The following is a 14,080-nucleotide window of genomic DNA, read 5'->3' on the forward strand; positions in this document are numbered from 1 at the left end:
TCACTAATTTTTTAAAAATAAACTTTTTAAAAGCTCATAGATACAGAGACAAGAGTGCTGGTTGGCAGAAGTGGGAAGTACGGAAGTAGAGGAAATGGGTGAAAATATTCAAAAAGTACAAACTTCGTCATAAAATAGAGACGGGGATGAATGTGCAGCATGGTGACTATAGTTAATAATACTGTATTGCATATTTCAAAATTGCTAAGGGAGTAAGTCTTAAAAGTTCTTATCACAAGAAAAAATATTTTCGGGGCAGCCCTGGTGGCGCAGAGGTTTAGAGCCGCCTGCAGCCCAGGGTGTGATCCTGGAGGCCTGGGATCGAGTCCCATGTCGGGCTCCTTGCATGGAGCCTGCTTCTCCCTCTGCCTGTGTCTCTGCCTATCTCTCTCTCTGTGTGTGTTTCTCATGAATAAATAAATAAATAAATAAATAAATAAATAAATAAATAAATAAATAAATCTTTAAAATTTTTTTTTAAAAAAGAACACCATTAAAAGAAAAGAAAAGAAAAGAAAAGAAAAGAAAAAAAAATTTTATGACTATATATGGGGACAAATGTTTGCTAGACTTATTGTGGTGATCATTAGCCAATATATACAAACATCCACTCATGTTGTATACCTGAAGCTAATTTCTGTCAATTATATCTCAATTTAAAAAAATTTTATGTAATGTATGGAAATGTAAGCAGATGTAATATAACAACTATTACATAATCAGAGGAAAGTAATAAGATGTGATAAGACTTCTATATTCCAACTGAACTGGTAAAATGGTCTTAAGTAGACTGAAAACTTATGTATAACATAATTCTTAGAGCGAACAAGTACCAAAAAAGGACTATAAAGAGAGACATTCAGTCCTGCACTGAAAACATGATGTTAAAGTCTGCTAGTATTAATGTTTATTTCTCTTGGAATGTCCTGTAGGAGGGTCTTTTTTAATGAAGGTAGCTAACTGTGTTATTTGGTGCATAGATATTAATCACTTTTTTAACTTCATTCCAAATTGCACTTTTCAGAATTACAGAATATTTTGTCTCAATGCTTTTTGATATGGATTCTACATTGTCTGATGTCAGGTATAACACTGATTTCCTGCTGTTTGCATTTTCCCAGGTCTTTATTTTTAGTCTTTTTATAGCATTTTGTTTTGAATGTACCGCTTATCTATAACATTGTTTGCATATGCTTTGTGGCATGATCTGAAAGTATTTTTATTAAATAGGTGAGTTATTCTCATTTGTATTTACTGATATTCATGAATGATAGTAGCGAAAAATGTTTGCCTTTAGCCCAAAAGGCTGATCTATAACACCCAAAGTTCCATTAAGTATCAAATATAATGCTGGTGGCTACATTTTTTAAAACATTGAAACGTATGTATGTATGTATTTCTGTATTTAAGAGCAAGGGAGTGGGGAAGGGCAGAGGGAGACAGAGAGGGAGATCTTAAGCAGACTCCCCCCAAGCATGGAGCCTGATCTGATGTGGGGCTCAATCTCACAAGCCCAAGATCATTACCTGAGCCAAAATCAAGAGTTGGACGCATAACTGATTGAGCCACCCAGGCACCCCTGGTTGCTAAGTCTTAAAGGATCCCACCATTGCCTGGATATTTCACTGATAGCTAATATCAAACTGAATGATAAACATCAGAGAAATCTTGTGAAAGTAGTTTTGAGTAGAAATTCAAAGAAGACATTTATGGTTGATTACTTCCTGTACATCCCCTATCCCTTCAGTACTTTGCATATAATCACCAACTTTATACAACAAAAGTGCAGTTCTCTCTGCCCATGGATCCTGTCCCCATGTGGCTTAAATAAACTTAACAAATAGCACCATAAAACACCTCAAGAATTCTTTCTTGACTGTTGGGTTTAACAACCCCACAACACTATGACCAATATGTTTGATCTCAACTCTGTAACCATTATGCTATAGTTACCATATATAAAAATTAAGTATAAGGTTTTGAATAAGTAAAAACTTAAAATGCTTACAAAAATGCTCATTAAGCAAGTTTTGGTTTCTTCCTGGCTCTGAGCAACCAAGTAAGGACTTACTGTTTTGCTAACTAACCAAGATCTGCCACTGTTATTAACAATAATGGTCTCATCATTTCAAGATTATTGATTTAAAAGATGGACAATTTGGACATGTAGACAGAAAAACAGGAAGCTGGGCCAGTACTGTCAAGGCAAACTAGAAGCTCACTAGTGCACCACTAAGCCAGAAAAGAAAGTTACTCTCCAATAACTTTCCAGGTATGTGAATGCACTACTTAAAGAAGTTAAAGGGCACTGTTTTTTTTTTTTTTTTTTTGAACTATGGACTGTGATTCACATTTTTAAGATTTTATTTGAGAGAGAGTGTGCACAAATGGGATAAGGGGCAGAGGGAGAAAACCTCAAGCAGATTCCCCATTGAGCACAGAGTCTCATATAGGGTTCAATCTCATGACCTATAAGACCATGATCTGAGCTGAAACCAAGAGCTGGATGCTCAACCAACTGAACCACCGAGGTGCCCCTCACATGTTTTAAAAATTGAAATGTAACAGGTAACTGCTGGAGTGCACTAAACACAGTGAAGTATTATATTATGAAATTTTGTTTCAATTATATGTATATTAGTTTGCTAAAGCTGCCATAATAAACTACGAGACTAAGTGACTAAAACAACAGAAATTTACTTTCTCACAGTTCTAGAGTCCAAGAATCAAGATGTTGGTAAAGATCCTTACAGTCTGAGGCTTTTCTCATTTACTTCTCTTTGTGTTCCCTTTCTTTTTTCTTTATAAGGACATCAGCCATATTGAATTAAGGCCCATCCTCAAGACCTGATTTTAACTTATTACTTCTGTAAGATCTTAGCTCCGTGACACCTGGATGGCTCAGTCAGTTAAGTGTCTGCCTGCGGCTCAGGTCATGATCTCAGGATCCTTTGTCAGGCTCCCTGCTCAGAGGGGAGCCTGCTTCTTTCTCTCCCCCTACCCTTCGCTCTGCTTGTGCTCTCTCTTCCGCTCTGTGTGTCAAATAAATATATAAAATCTTTAAAAAATAAATAAAGATCTTAGCTCCAAATATGGTTACATTCTGAGATACTAGGGATAAGTACTTCAATACATGACTCTTGGGAGGACAAAATTCAGCCATAACATTATGTTTATACATATATTATGTATGCATGCACTCTGTCAAAATAAAAAAAGTTTTAAAAATATCTTATTAGAGAATTCTGAATAGATAATTCAAATGTATTACATATATTCTAAACCTAAGGGGCCTAGACCTAATTTTATAATGGAGTCTTAGGATTCCTTCAGTCTCCAGACTTCCAGGTCTTCAGTGAGACAGTTTAGAATTTAACTACCCCAGGGGTACTCATAATGCAATTATGAAAATTTGTATGAACGTGTAAGGACTTTTGCTAATAGTCTTACTCAGTATTACCTGATTAAAAAAATAATCCTAGTGTTTTAAGTGTATGACTTATTAGTACAGAGCTCTAACAGTTATATTTCCATGTTTCTAGAGACTATTATTCATTATTATATTGATTTCCCAAACTACCAGATTAAACTATAAAAACTTAAAGCCATACTGCCTCTCCCTCTCTTAAAACTCAAAGTCCTTAAATATCTAACAGTTTAATCAATGGCTAACCTAGATGTATTTTTAAGGACTGAGGGAAAATATTGATGTTTAAAATTCTCTAAATTCACTTACAGCAACAATAATCCTTTGTTTAAAATATACTACTTTAGTGGTGCCTGGGTGGCTCAGGTCATGATCCTGGAGTCCTGGGATCAAACCCCATATCTAGCTCACTGCTGAGCAGAGTCTGCTTCTTCCTCTCCCTTTGCCCCTCCCTCTAGCTGTGTGTGCACACACACTCTCTCTCAATAAATAATTTTAAAAATAATAAAAAAATAAAATGTACTACTTTATATACAGTAAGCTAAAAACAGGTAAAAATTAACATATAAGCCATAAAATATTTTAAATATCATTTTAAGAATACAAATATCCATATTTTACATTTAGCATGTCTATGGAAATTTCCTAATCATTTAGGTTTAAAATATTGCCAAATTTGTTCCACTTTATTGAAAAATATCTTATGATTTATTCTTCATCTATATACTATCAAAGTTGGTTGAGTTGGTTCAATAACATAAAATAATGAGGTAACAAATAAGCCAAATCAGGACAATCTTGGATCTCTCATAGTATTTGGTAATGTCAATTTTGAAAACCATTGGAAAACAGTCCAAATATTTTTTTTGTCAGAGTAACTGATTTTTTCCAAAGTCAAACAGAATCAAGTAAAGGCTAGTTTCACACCACTGGAACTTTTAAATTTCCTGGCTCTGCAATTTACTCCCTCTTCTCCCAATAATTTTAACTACCAAAGCATATTTCTACCTTTCTCTAACAAGCCTAGTTTCTTTCATTCCCCCAAGCCTTAACACATTTTGAACAGAGTTTCGAGAAGTAGAACACTTTCCTTTTTCACTTCTTCACAAGTATATTCTTTAAAACCTACGGGTGGCATTCCGTTAAAGTGTATGCAAGATTGCAAAAGTCATGTGATGTCAGTCAAGCTCAGTTATATGAATCTGAGGGTAAAATACAAATCTTTCTCTTCCAGAGAGAAGACGTATTTTGCTTTTTACTATAAAATAAAAAGGGAACACAATCATGTCATCCAAAATTCAAGAGAAGGGGGTTAGTACACTAAAAAATAAGTTCTTTATAACTGCTCAAGCTATGACCTAAGGCTTTCTATACAAAAGTGCTATATTAAAAATTAGACTACTAAAAAACCTTGTTTTAGTATAAATAATTTAGAAACAATATTTACTATCTCAATCTTTTCAATATCTAAGTGAAGAGGCAAGGTAGGTTTCATAGGCAAGGTTTCTGTTTCATATTACAACAGAAATGTAAGTGTCCTCACAACAAAAATCTGATTCATTGCTTTATTCCCTGAACCAGAATATTATCTAATATAGAGTGGATTCTGAACAAATATTTTCTAAATAAAAAATAACAAATGAATGCAATTATCACTTTATTTTGTAAGGGCAGTAACTGAAGCTAATTAAGATAAGTTCACTCAGGGCATCCCCGGTGGCGCACTTTAGCGCCACCTGCAACTCAGGGCGTGATCCTGGAGACCCGGAATCGAGTCCGCGTTGGGCTCCCTGCGTGGAGCCTGCTTCTCCCTCTGCCTGTGTCTCCCTCTCTCTCTCTCTCTCTCTCTCTCTTTGTGTGTGTGTGTCTATAAATAAATAAATAAATAAATAATAAAATCTTAAAAAAAAAAAAAAAGAAAAGTTCACTCAGGGATGCCTAGGTGGCTCTGCGGGTGAGCGTCTGCCTTTGGCCCAGGGCGTGATCCCAGACTTCTGGGACTGATTCCCACATTGTGCTCCTTGCATGGGGCCTGCTTTTCCCTCTGCCTATGTCTCTGCCTCTCTCTGTGTGTGTCTCGTGAATAAATAAATAAAAATCTTTTAAAAAAAAAAAGTTCACTCAAATTCTCACAACTGCTGAATGGAAGAACTGGGGCTTACACTTTCTTCTAAATACAATGTCTATACTTTGCATTATATTGCATTTCTCTTACTTGCCCAAAGCTCAGACAGAAATTAGAACACAAAAATGAAAAGTCTCAAACTTTCTTCAGTATTTCCTATACTCCATATCACCAGTTTCGAAAGTTCTCAAACTCATCTCTGTACTTCACTTGAGCACATTATTTTGATTTTGTGCTACCCTATACTACCAGTGTTGTTTGAAGTACAGCAAGGTAACAGACAAGTATGGAGGTATATAGCCCTACATCCACATCACAGGGAATTCCTATCAGTGGGATTCCACATTAAATAATACATCAGTTTCTCACATTGCTGAGGTAACGCCAGAGAATTGTGGTAGATAAAACTCCTGGATAATTAACTCTAGTATAGTTTACACTAAAAAAAAAGAAGGATCCCTGGGTGGCGCAGTGGTTTGGCGCCTGCCTTTGGCCCAGGGCGCGATCCTGGAGACCCAGGATCGAATCCCACGTCGGGCTCCCGGTGCATGGAGCCTGCTTCTCCCTCTGCCTATGTCTCTGCCCCTCTCTCTCTCTCTCTCTCTCTCTCTGTGTGTGTGTGTGACTATCATAAATAAATAAAAATGAAAAAAAATAAAAAGAAAAAAAATACTGAAAATAAAACCAGCAAAACTGTCGTAGTTACCCAAAACGTGAGGTGATGAAGGTTTGTGTTTGACTGAATAAGGCTTCCTGTAGCCAGACAACAGGATGGGGTTTTCAGTGGTATGATCTACTAGCCAAAGTTATCATAAAAATCAATAAAGATTCTTAGGCTACCAAAAAACTTTAAAGCCCAGAGATCTTCAGTGCAGGGCAGATCAAGAATGTCTCATAACCATGGTTTCAATGATCCATGCAAGGCCATTCTGTTACTTCCATGAGGCACGACACGGCTCACCCCAGAGTTGATGAACCAGATTTTAAATCCAATTTGATATTATGCAGATAATAGAGTTCAATTATTAATTCAAAAATGTGCTCTTAACACATCATATTGCACCTTTCAACTCGGTGGAAGGTCTCCTTGATATTATTGCTAAGTAGACATTAATCCTTATTGGTAAACAGGAGCCAAAAAGAATTCAAGAACATATATTCTTGATGCAAACAGTAAAGGCATAATTACCCTTGCTCAGTGACTACCTGTTCCACCTACCCACTTCAAACACTCATTCTTGTCCATGACCTCAGGAAATTCAAACAGGTTATACCACTCAGTGGTCTTTCTTAAGTGACAACCCATTACCTGGTCATAAATTACAGACAGTAGACACACATGAAAGTCACAAATTGTTCTGTCACATCAGGTATTTCCTCTGTTCTACTGAAAATAATCCCCAACCTGCAGAATAATAAAAAGGAGGGCAGCCTGGGTGGCTCAGTGGTTTAGCGCTGCCTTTATCCCCAGGCATGATCCTGGAGACCTGGGATCGAATCCCACCTCAGGCTCCAGGCATAGAGCCTGCTTCTCCCTCTGCCTCTCTCTCAATAAATAAATAAAATCTTAAAAAAAAAAAAAAAAAGGAAGAAGAATAAAAAGGGAAAAAGCAAACTAGCAATTAAATTCATTTTGAAGAAATAAAATAAGTAGGAACTATTTAAAATTCCATTAATGCTTTATGACCACAAATACTAAATAACTATGTATTTGTAAAACTTAACCTGTCACCACAAAAATCAAAAAGAACTCACACTAGCTACAATTTACTAAATAAAAGAAATCACAAGTCTTCAAGCCATTAATAATGATCAACAAATCACCAAAAACCTGGCCAGAAGGTAAGAGCCGAGGTCCAGTTGCTAATGAAAAAGCAGGTCCTCAAGAAACGAGCCGAATGACTAAACAGACCTCTGTGCTGCCCGATGGCATTCCTCATCTCCTAAATAAGAAGGATATGCCAAAAGCACATTTACACAAAAAGCCATCTAGAGACAAGCCCGGCTACAGAGTTAAGTGTGCATGTTTCACATCTAGATAAGCAAAATTATAAATCAGGTAGTTTTCATTTGAGAAAATATTAAGTGTTTACACTCCATTACCAGTGAAGAAAGATGAAATGGTACCAGGATCTGAAAAAGAATCTCTAAACTACACTGAATTCTGTTTTAATAAGAGATCTTAAAAAAAAAAAAAAAAGTTTTAATTTCCAGAAGGCCAAATTTAAAAAGAAAAAAAAAAAAACCAGGAATGGCTTTATCCACCGTCCCAGGTCTACGACAAGGATTTCGTACCAGGCCCTGCAAAGTGTCTGAGGCAGAAGCACCCCCCCCCCCACACACACACACACACACGCATTCCCAGCCTCTTAATTGTGTCGCTCCAGAAACGAAGAGGCCTCGCCTCCGAGCTTGTCAGTGAGACCCGAGGCTCTCAGAACTCCTCTGCGCCCAGGACGGGCCAGCAGGGCCCCTCCCTCGGGGGCAGCTCCAGGACTCGCCGCACTGAGGGGAGCCGGCGAGCGCGCGGCACGTCCACCGCCGGCGGAGCGGCCGCCCACCTGCAATCCTCACAGAAACGTTCGGTTCCCTCACGGAGCCCGATACTACTTTCTCTGGCTAGACTGTGGAGAGGAGAAGCCAGAAAGCATGTAAACAAGCCACATCCTCTTTCCAAAGCGGGATGCCGAGGTGCAGCGGCACCGGGCGCCCATCCCACTGCGCGGCACGGAGCCCCCGCGCGGCGCCCCCAGGCCCCAGGCCCCAGGCCCCGAGGACGGCGCCCCGGGAGGGCCGGCCGAGGGGCGAGGCCGAGCCCGGGCGCCCCCGCAGGGCCTGCGTCCGCCCAGGTGGGCCGGCGGACTCACCTTGTTGAGGTGGGGGTCGCGCGTCACGGCGTAGCCGCGCTGGCGGGTGTGGCGGCGGCGGGGGGCTGCAGGCTCCATGGCGGGCGCGCGGGTGGGCTGCGGGGTCGGGCCGGAGCGGGCGGCGCGCGGGGCAGGAGGCGGATGCTGCCGGGGCGCCCGCGCGGACTGCGGCGGCGGCGGCGGCGGCCGCGCTGGGAAAGGGCCGGCGGGCGGGGGCGGGCGTGGGTGGCGAGAGGGGGTGGACGCGGCGGGAGGAGCCCGCGAGAAGCCGGTGTCCCCGGCCCGGCAGCCTGCGGGAATCGCTGAGTCATGGCAGGAGATCGGCCGAGCCGGCGAGTGAGGAGGAGGAAGAGCGAGGCGCTGGCGGCGCCGCCGGGGGGCCTGAGGGGAGGCGGCCGCGGGAGTCGCTCCCTCCCACGCGCGGGGCCCCGCTTCCCCCCGGGCTTCTGCTCCCCGCTGTGCAGCCCGGCTCTGCGTGGGGCGTGCCTGTCGCTCAGGGAACGCGCTTGCCCCCCCACCCCGGGACAGCGCGGGGTCCCCCGCCCACCCCGGGGGCCGTGCGGGGACCATCACCCCCGGGCCGCGCCCCGCCCCTCGCAGGAGCCCCAGGGAAACAGGGAGGGGGCGAGGCAGAGGCTGCACACTGAGGGATGGGAGCACTGGCGAAAGGGACTCAGAGGCTGCTAATAGCCGACCTCGAATGCCTGGGACTCCAGACCTCTGACCCTTTCCTTTTTTTTTTTTTTTTTTTTTTTTTATAGATTTATTTTTTACTGGTGTTCAATTTGCCAACATATAGAATAACACCCAGTGCTCATCCCATCAAGTGCCCCCTCAGGGCCCGTCACCCAGTCACCCCCACCCCCCTAGTTCGTTTCCCAGAGTTAGGAGTCTCTCATGTTCTGTCTCCCTTTCTGATATTTCCCACTCATTTTTTCTCTGTCCCTTTCCAGTAGGGGCTTCGAAGCTCTCTATCCTCCCTCCGAGGCTGGCCACACCCAGGGTCCTGCACAGAACCCACCTTGACCCAGAAAGCAGAAGCCCGAGCAGCCCTAGGAGAACAGGTAGTGTGGGGCCCGGACACTGTGGCAGTCTCTAGATTAGCAGGGGGGGGATTTTATTTTACTATAATTAAATAAATTTTAATATAATTAAAATAAAAGTCTAGGTGTGTTGCACTGCAGATGTGTCAGGGCCCACTCAACAGTCTTATTTATATTGTATATAATGTTGTGAGACTGCAGAAATCAAGATGTTTCTGGACTTCTCTGAGTATTAATGGATAACAATCTATAAGGGGCTTCGGTTTCTTCTTTGGTAAAAGGGAGAGGGTCAGGATCTTCCAGCACTGTAATTCTGTTATTGGTATTTATACCTGAACTTTCAAGGAATGGAGGAGCAAAGTCAAAAGGAATGTATGACGCACAAAAAAAAACACTAAAGCTTTCTGTGCCCCAGTTTCTTTTCCAGGTAAGTGCGATCAGTAGTTTCTGCCCTATTCATTTCTACCTCATAGTGGTACAAAAGACAGTATTAGGGATTGATTACGGGTTCATTTTATATATCCATAAACTAGACAACACACTGAATGTTTTACATTGCTTGATCAGAAAGATGTTACAATAATTGTTTTTTGGTCATACTTCTATCCAGAAGCTTCTTGGGCCTATTCTTTGAATAACCTAGAATCATCTGTTTCAAGGGAGAACATTTTATTAATGCAGAACATTTTATTGGCATCAAAGTTCTTTAAAAGCATCCCTTGCATTCAAGTAGCACTTTTCACAGTGAACGCCATAGTCCATAAATAGTTAACCCTACCTAGATACCTGAGAAGGTATGCTTTTACAGAACTCACTCCCAGGAGTTAACTGAGGCAACTTACAATTAGAGAGCTTTATCAGAAACAGAAACCGTTTAATTACAGGCCTACGATGCAAACCTAAGATGCTGAAGAAACAAAAATATTAGTACAACAGAACCTTATTATAATGCCCCCTTAGAGAAGTTCAGCTATGTTACTGATTTATCCCTGTTTCTGTGATGTATTGTGTACAGATACGAAAGCTGACATAAATAGGGGGAGAAGCCAAAAAAAAATATGTGGGCTCGTCCCCCAAGCCATCACTATGAAGGGATTACAAGATCCTGGCAGTGTAGGTAAAGAGAAGTAAACATATGGGAGGTGTGAATTTATGAAAAAAAAAAAGTCCATCATTTTCAATATAACAATATGAGGCCTAACTGAGGGAGTGACTTTCTCTATCCATGTGCAGTTGTTCTAAGAGTACTGAGAACAATCTCTTTTTCCATGTAAATGTTATCCAGAACGTCAGATTTCAATCTTTTTTACTTGTTTGTAAGGTTGGGTTTTATTTTCTTTAAGATTTTATTTATTTATTCATGAGACACACACAGAGGCAGAAACACAGGCAGAGGGAGAAGCAGGCTCCATGCAGGGAGCCCAATGTGGGACTCGATCCAGGTCTCCAGGATCACGCCCTGAGCTGAAAGCAGGTGCCAAACCTCAGAGCCACCCAGGCGTCCCAAGGTTGGGTTTTAATGTAAAAACCAAAAAGCAAAAAATTTTGGAGAAAAGAAAAAGCTTGTTTTAATTTTCCTTTTAAGACACTGCAGTTATGCAGTCACTCTGCACATAATTGGTAGTGTTATGAGTAGGATTCACAGATTAAAGGGCTAGATCCTGTAAATTTCCATTATACAGGTGAGAATACTCTCAGTCAAAATGAAATTTTTCTTGCCCAACTAATGCACTAATAACTCTAGTCATTAAAATATGATTACGGTATTCTGATCTAATGTCATTGAGATTAAGTACAGAAAATTCAGGAAATATAGCACATATAGTATTTCAGGTGTTTTACTTTCGAACTTAAATTTCCCCACAAGGAAGGGTTAGTCTCCATCATTGGTGTATACTTGCAAAACATTTCAACACTACAAACACTAAAAGTTTCAAGATGTGCCATTAGAAATGTTTTACTTTCATGAGAAAAAAAGATAATCTGATAGAAGGATGTAGCTATATGATATTAAGTAAATGATTATTTCTTCATATAAAAACCATGTTACCGCTATGTAAAATAAGTGATTTTTAAGTTGAAAACCTCAACATGCCTTGTTCTTGATGTGCAGAATCCTTTTCTGCATAAAAGAAAGACCTTGGGCCTTTGGGGGTTTTAATCTGAGAATTCCAGTGTTCAGTATATTAGAAGAAAGTTCACCAGGGTAGCTGACCCAGAAAGTTCAGAATTTAATGTAGGCAGCTGCATCCTTGCGATGGCCAGCTCCAGGCTAATTGCCAACCAAGCAAAGAGTTAATTTTTGTCTGCCTTCTTCAGTGAGGATACAACTAGAATGAGTGTTGGTGTTGGGGGGAGGCTAAACTCCATATCTACCCATCGTAGGTTTTCTGATGGGACTCATTACCAAAAGGACATTATCAAAAGAAAAAGTTTATAAATACTTGCAGTGAACATCACACCGAAGAACTCGAAAACAAAGAGTAACTCAAAGCAGCAGTTTAAAATTGTGGTCTTTATAGCATCTTCAGCAAAGAACAATACATTTGTAGAAAAATGATAGCACAAAGAAAAGCAGTTTTAGGTTTTCTTTTCTTTTTTTTTTTTTTTTTTTTTTTTTTTTTAGTTTTAGTTTTAGGTTTTCGAGGGTGGCAAACTGGAAAGGTAAATATATGGGAAGAAATTAACAGTAAGATTTGTTTCCGGATTCCTCTTCCCAAAATTATATATTTTGGGGTAGCATATCCTGGTTTCCTTCACAAGTCTTTATTCGTGGCTCTAAGGAATCCCTGACGAGCCAAGCTCTAAGTTATTGGTATTTGAGTTAAATCACAGTTATAGGTGAAATGGGTGCATGAATCATTTCATTAAAATGCTTTGAAAAGATGTGCCCTTATTCTCTTTAACCAAAAGTGTGTGCAGAAGCCCCATCCTCTAAGGGATTCTACAGAATGTCTGGAGCTCTATAGAGTTGGGTTTTCTTTTTTTCCTTCCTGAGGAAAGCAATATTACTCTTTAACAGTTAAAAGCATTGTTCCTGTTTGGGATAATGTAATACCACCTCATTCTTACTATATATTACAATCATTATGCATACAACTGAGGAGGGCACTTGATGGGATGGGCACTGGGTGTTATGTTGTATGTTGGCAAATTGAACTTCAATAAAAAAATATATACAAAAAATAAAAATAAAACTGTGAAAGAAAAAGACAAAAAGTCATAATAACTAAATGTAATTTGGAAAAACATTTTGTAAATATCTTGGATCTACACATCAATTTATGTATATATGTATGTATTTACATTTGCATTGAGAAAACACTGTCACACACCAAAATAAACCTAATGAAAGCCAAAAAAAAATCATTATGCATACAATATAAAAACAGACACTCCATAGTGACTAATTTTGGAATAAAACCATAGACTAAGTCACAGCATATATAAATCATTTATATCTTAACTGCTCACTTAAACCTGAACAAATTTTCATGAAGCATGTTAATTTTCCTATGGTATAATTTGGTTGTAATATTTTGCTGAAGTCCATTTGAAGAAGAAGCCAGTTGTTTCACCTATTCTGGATCATGTTATACAGTATTTGTATAGAAACTTAAAAAGATACATTTTCCCATCAGGAGACATTTTGTCTATATCATCGATTATATTTACAAAACGTTTTAACATTACAAACATTAGCAGTTTCAAGGTGGGGCACCTGAAAAGGTTTATACTCTGCTACAGTGATGCAGGTATGCCTTTTACACAAGACCTCTTAGTGCTGTCAAGCAACTGGAAGTTAGATCTGTGAAAAACGATAAATGAAGTTGAAATGGAGTCTGGAGACAATGAAGGGAGCTTCCTGGCAGCTTACTTAGCGTACTTCAGCATGAAGAAGGAAGATTCTCCTTGCTTGGCAACAACTCAGCCAGTGAGAAACCACATGAACTTAGCCAATGAGAAGTCCTCACAACCTCAAACTCTCCAAAGCAATCCCTTCCAATTGCTTTCTTTCCTCTTTATGAGGATATTCTTTTTCCTTCCATCTTAGGGCTTGCCATAATTATCTGTCTCTTTTAAGTCCTCTACATAAAGGGAATATGTCATCTTCTCTTTGGCAAAAGATTTATCTGGAAATATGTAATGAGTCACCAGAATTGGAGATAGAAAATTCATTGTTGCAATAACTGGTGTTAACAGCCTTTCAAATAATTCTTGATCTTCAAATCATTCTTGAAAAATTCATGTTTTGGGGGCACCTGACTGGCTCAGAGGAGTGAGAATATCAGGATCTTGAGGAGTTAGAGCCCCATGTTCCGTATAGAAATTAAATAAATAAAACATTCTTAAAAATTCATGTTTTCTATATTCCTGTAAAATGACATAAATTTGGTTGAGGCTATTCTCTAATCAATATTCATTTGGATTGTATAATTTTGTAATGTTTTAGTACCCTGTAGAATTATATCTACTGTCAATAATGTCACTCAATATTCATGAGTGAGTACTCATGAATAGCATGTATTGTATTTTTTTTAAGATTTATTTATTTATTTATTAATGAAGACACACACAGAGGGGGACAGAGAGAGAGAGAGGCAGAGACACAGGCAGA

General features: G+C 39.7%; 1 protein-coding gene across 1 annotated transcript in view; it reads right to left on the reverse strand.

Moving 5' to 3' along the window:
* Positions 1-8,856, reverse strand: part of ME1 (malic enzyme 1) — a 193,909-nt gene extending 185,053 nt beyond the window's left edge. The window contains exon 1 of the mRNA XM_072736255.1: positions 8,420-8,856. Within this exon, the coding sequence (XP_072592356.1) occupies positions 8,420-8,497 (78 nt within the window). The 5' untranslated portion in view covers positions 8,498-8,856. The remainder of the gene's footprint in view (positions 1-8,419) is intronic.
* Between the last annotated feature and the right edge of the window lie 5,224 nt (positions 8,857-14,080).

Source organism: Vulpes vulpes, chromosome 1, assembly GCF_048418805.1.
Source record: "Vulpes vulpes isolate BD-2025 chromosome 1, VulVul3, whole genome shotgun sequence".
Lineage (NCBI taxonomy): Eukaryota > Metazoa > Chordata > Mammalia > Carnivora > Canidae > Vulpes > Vulpes vulpes.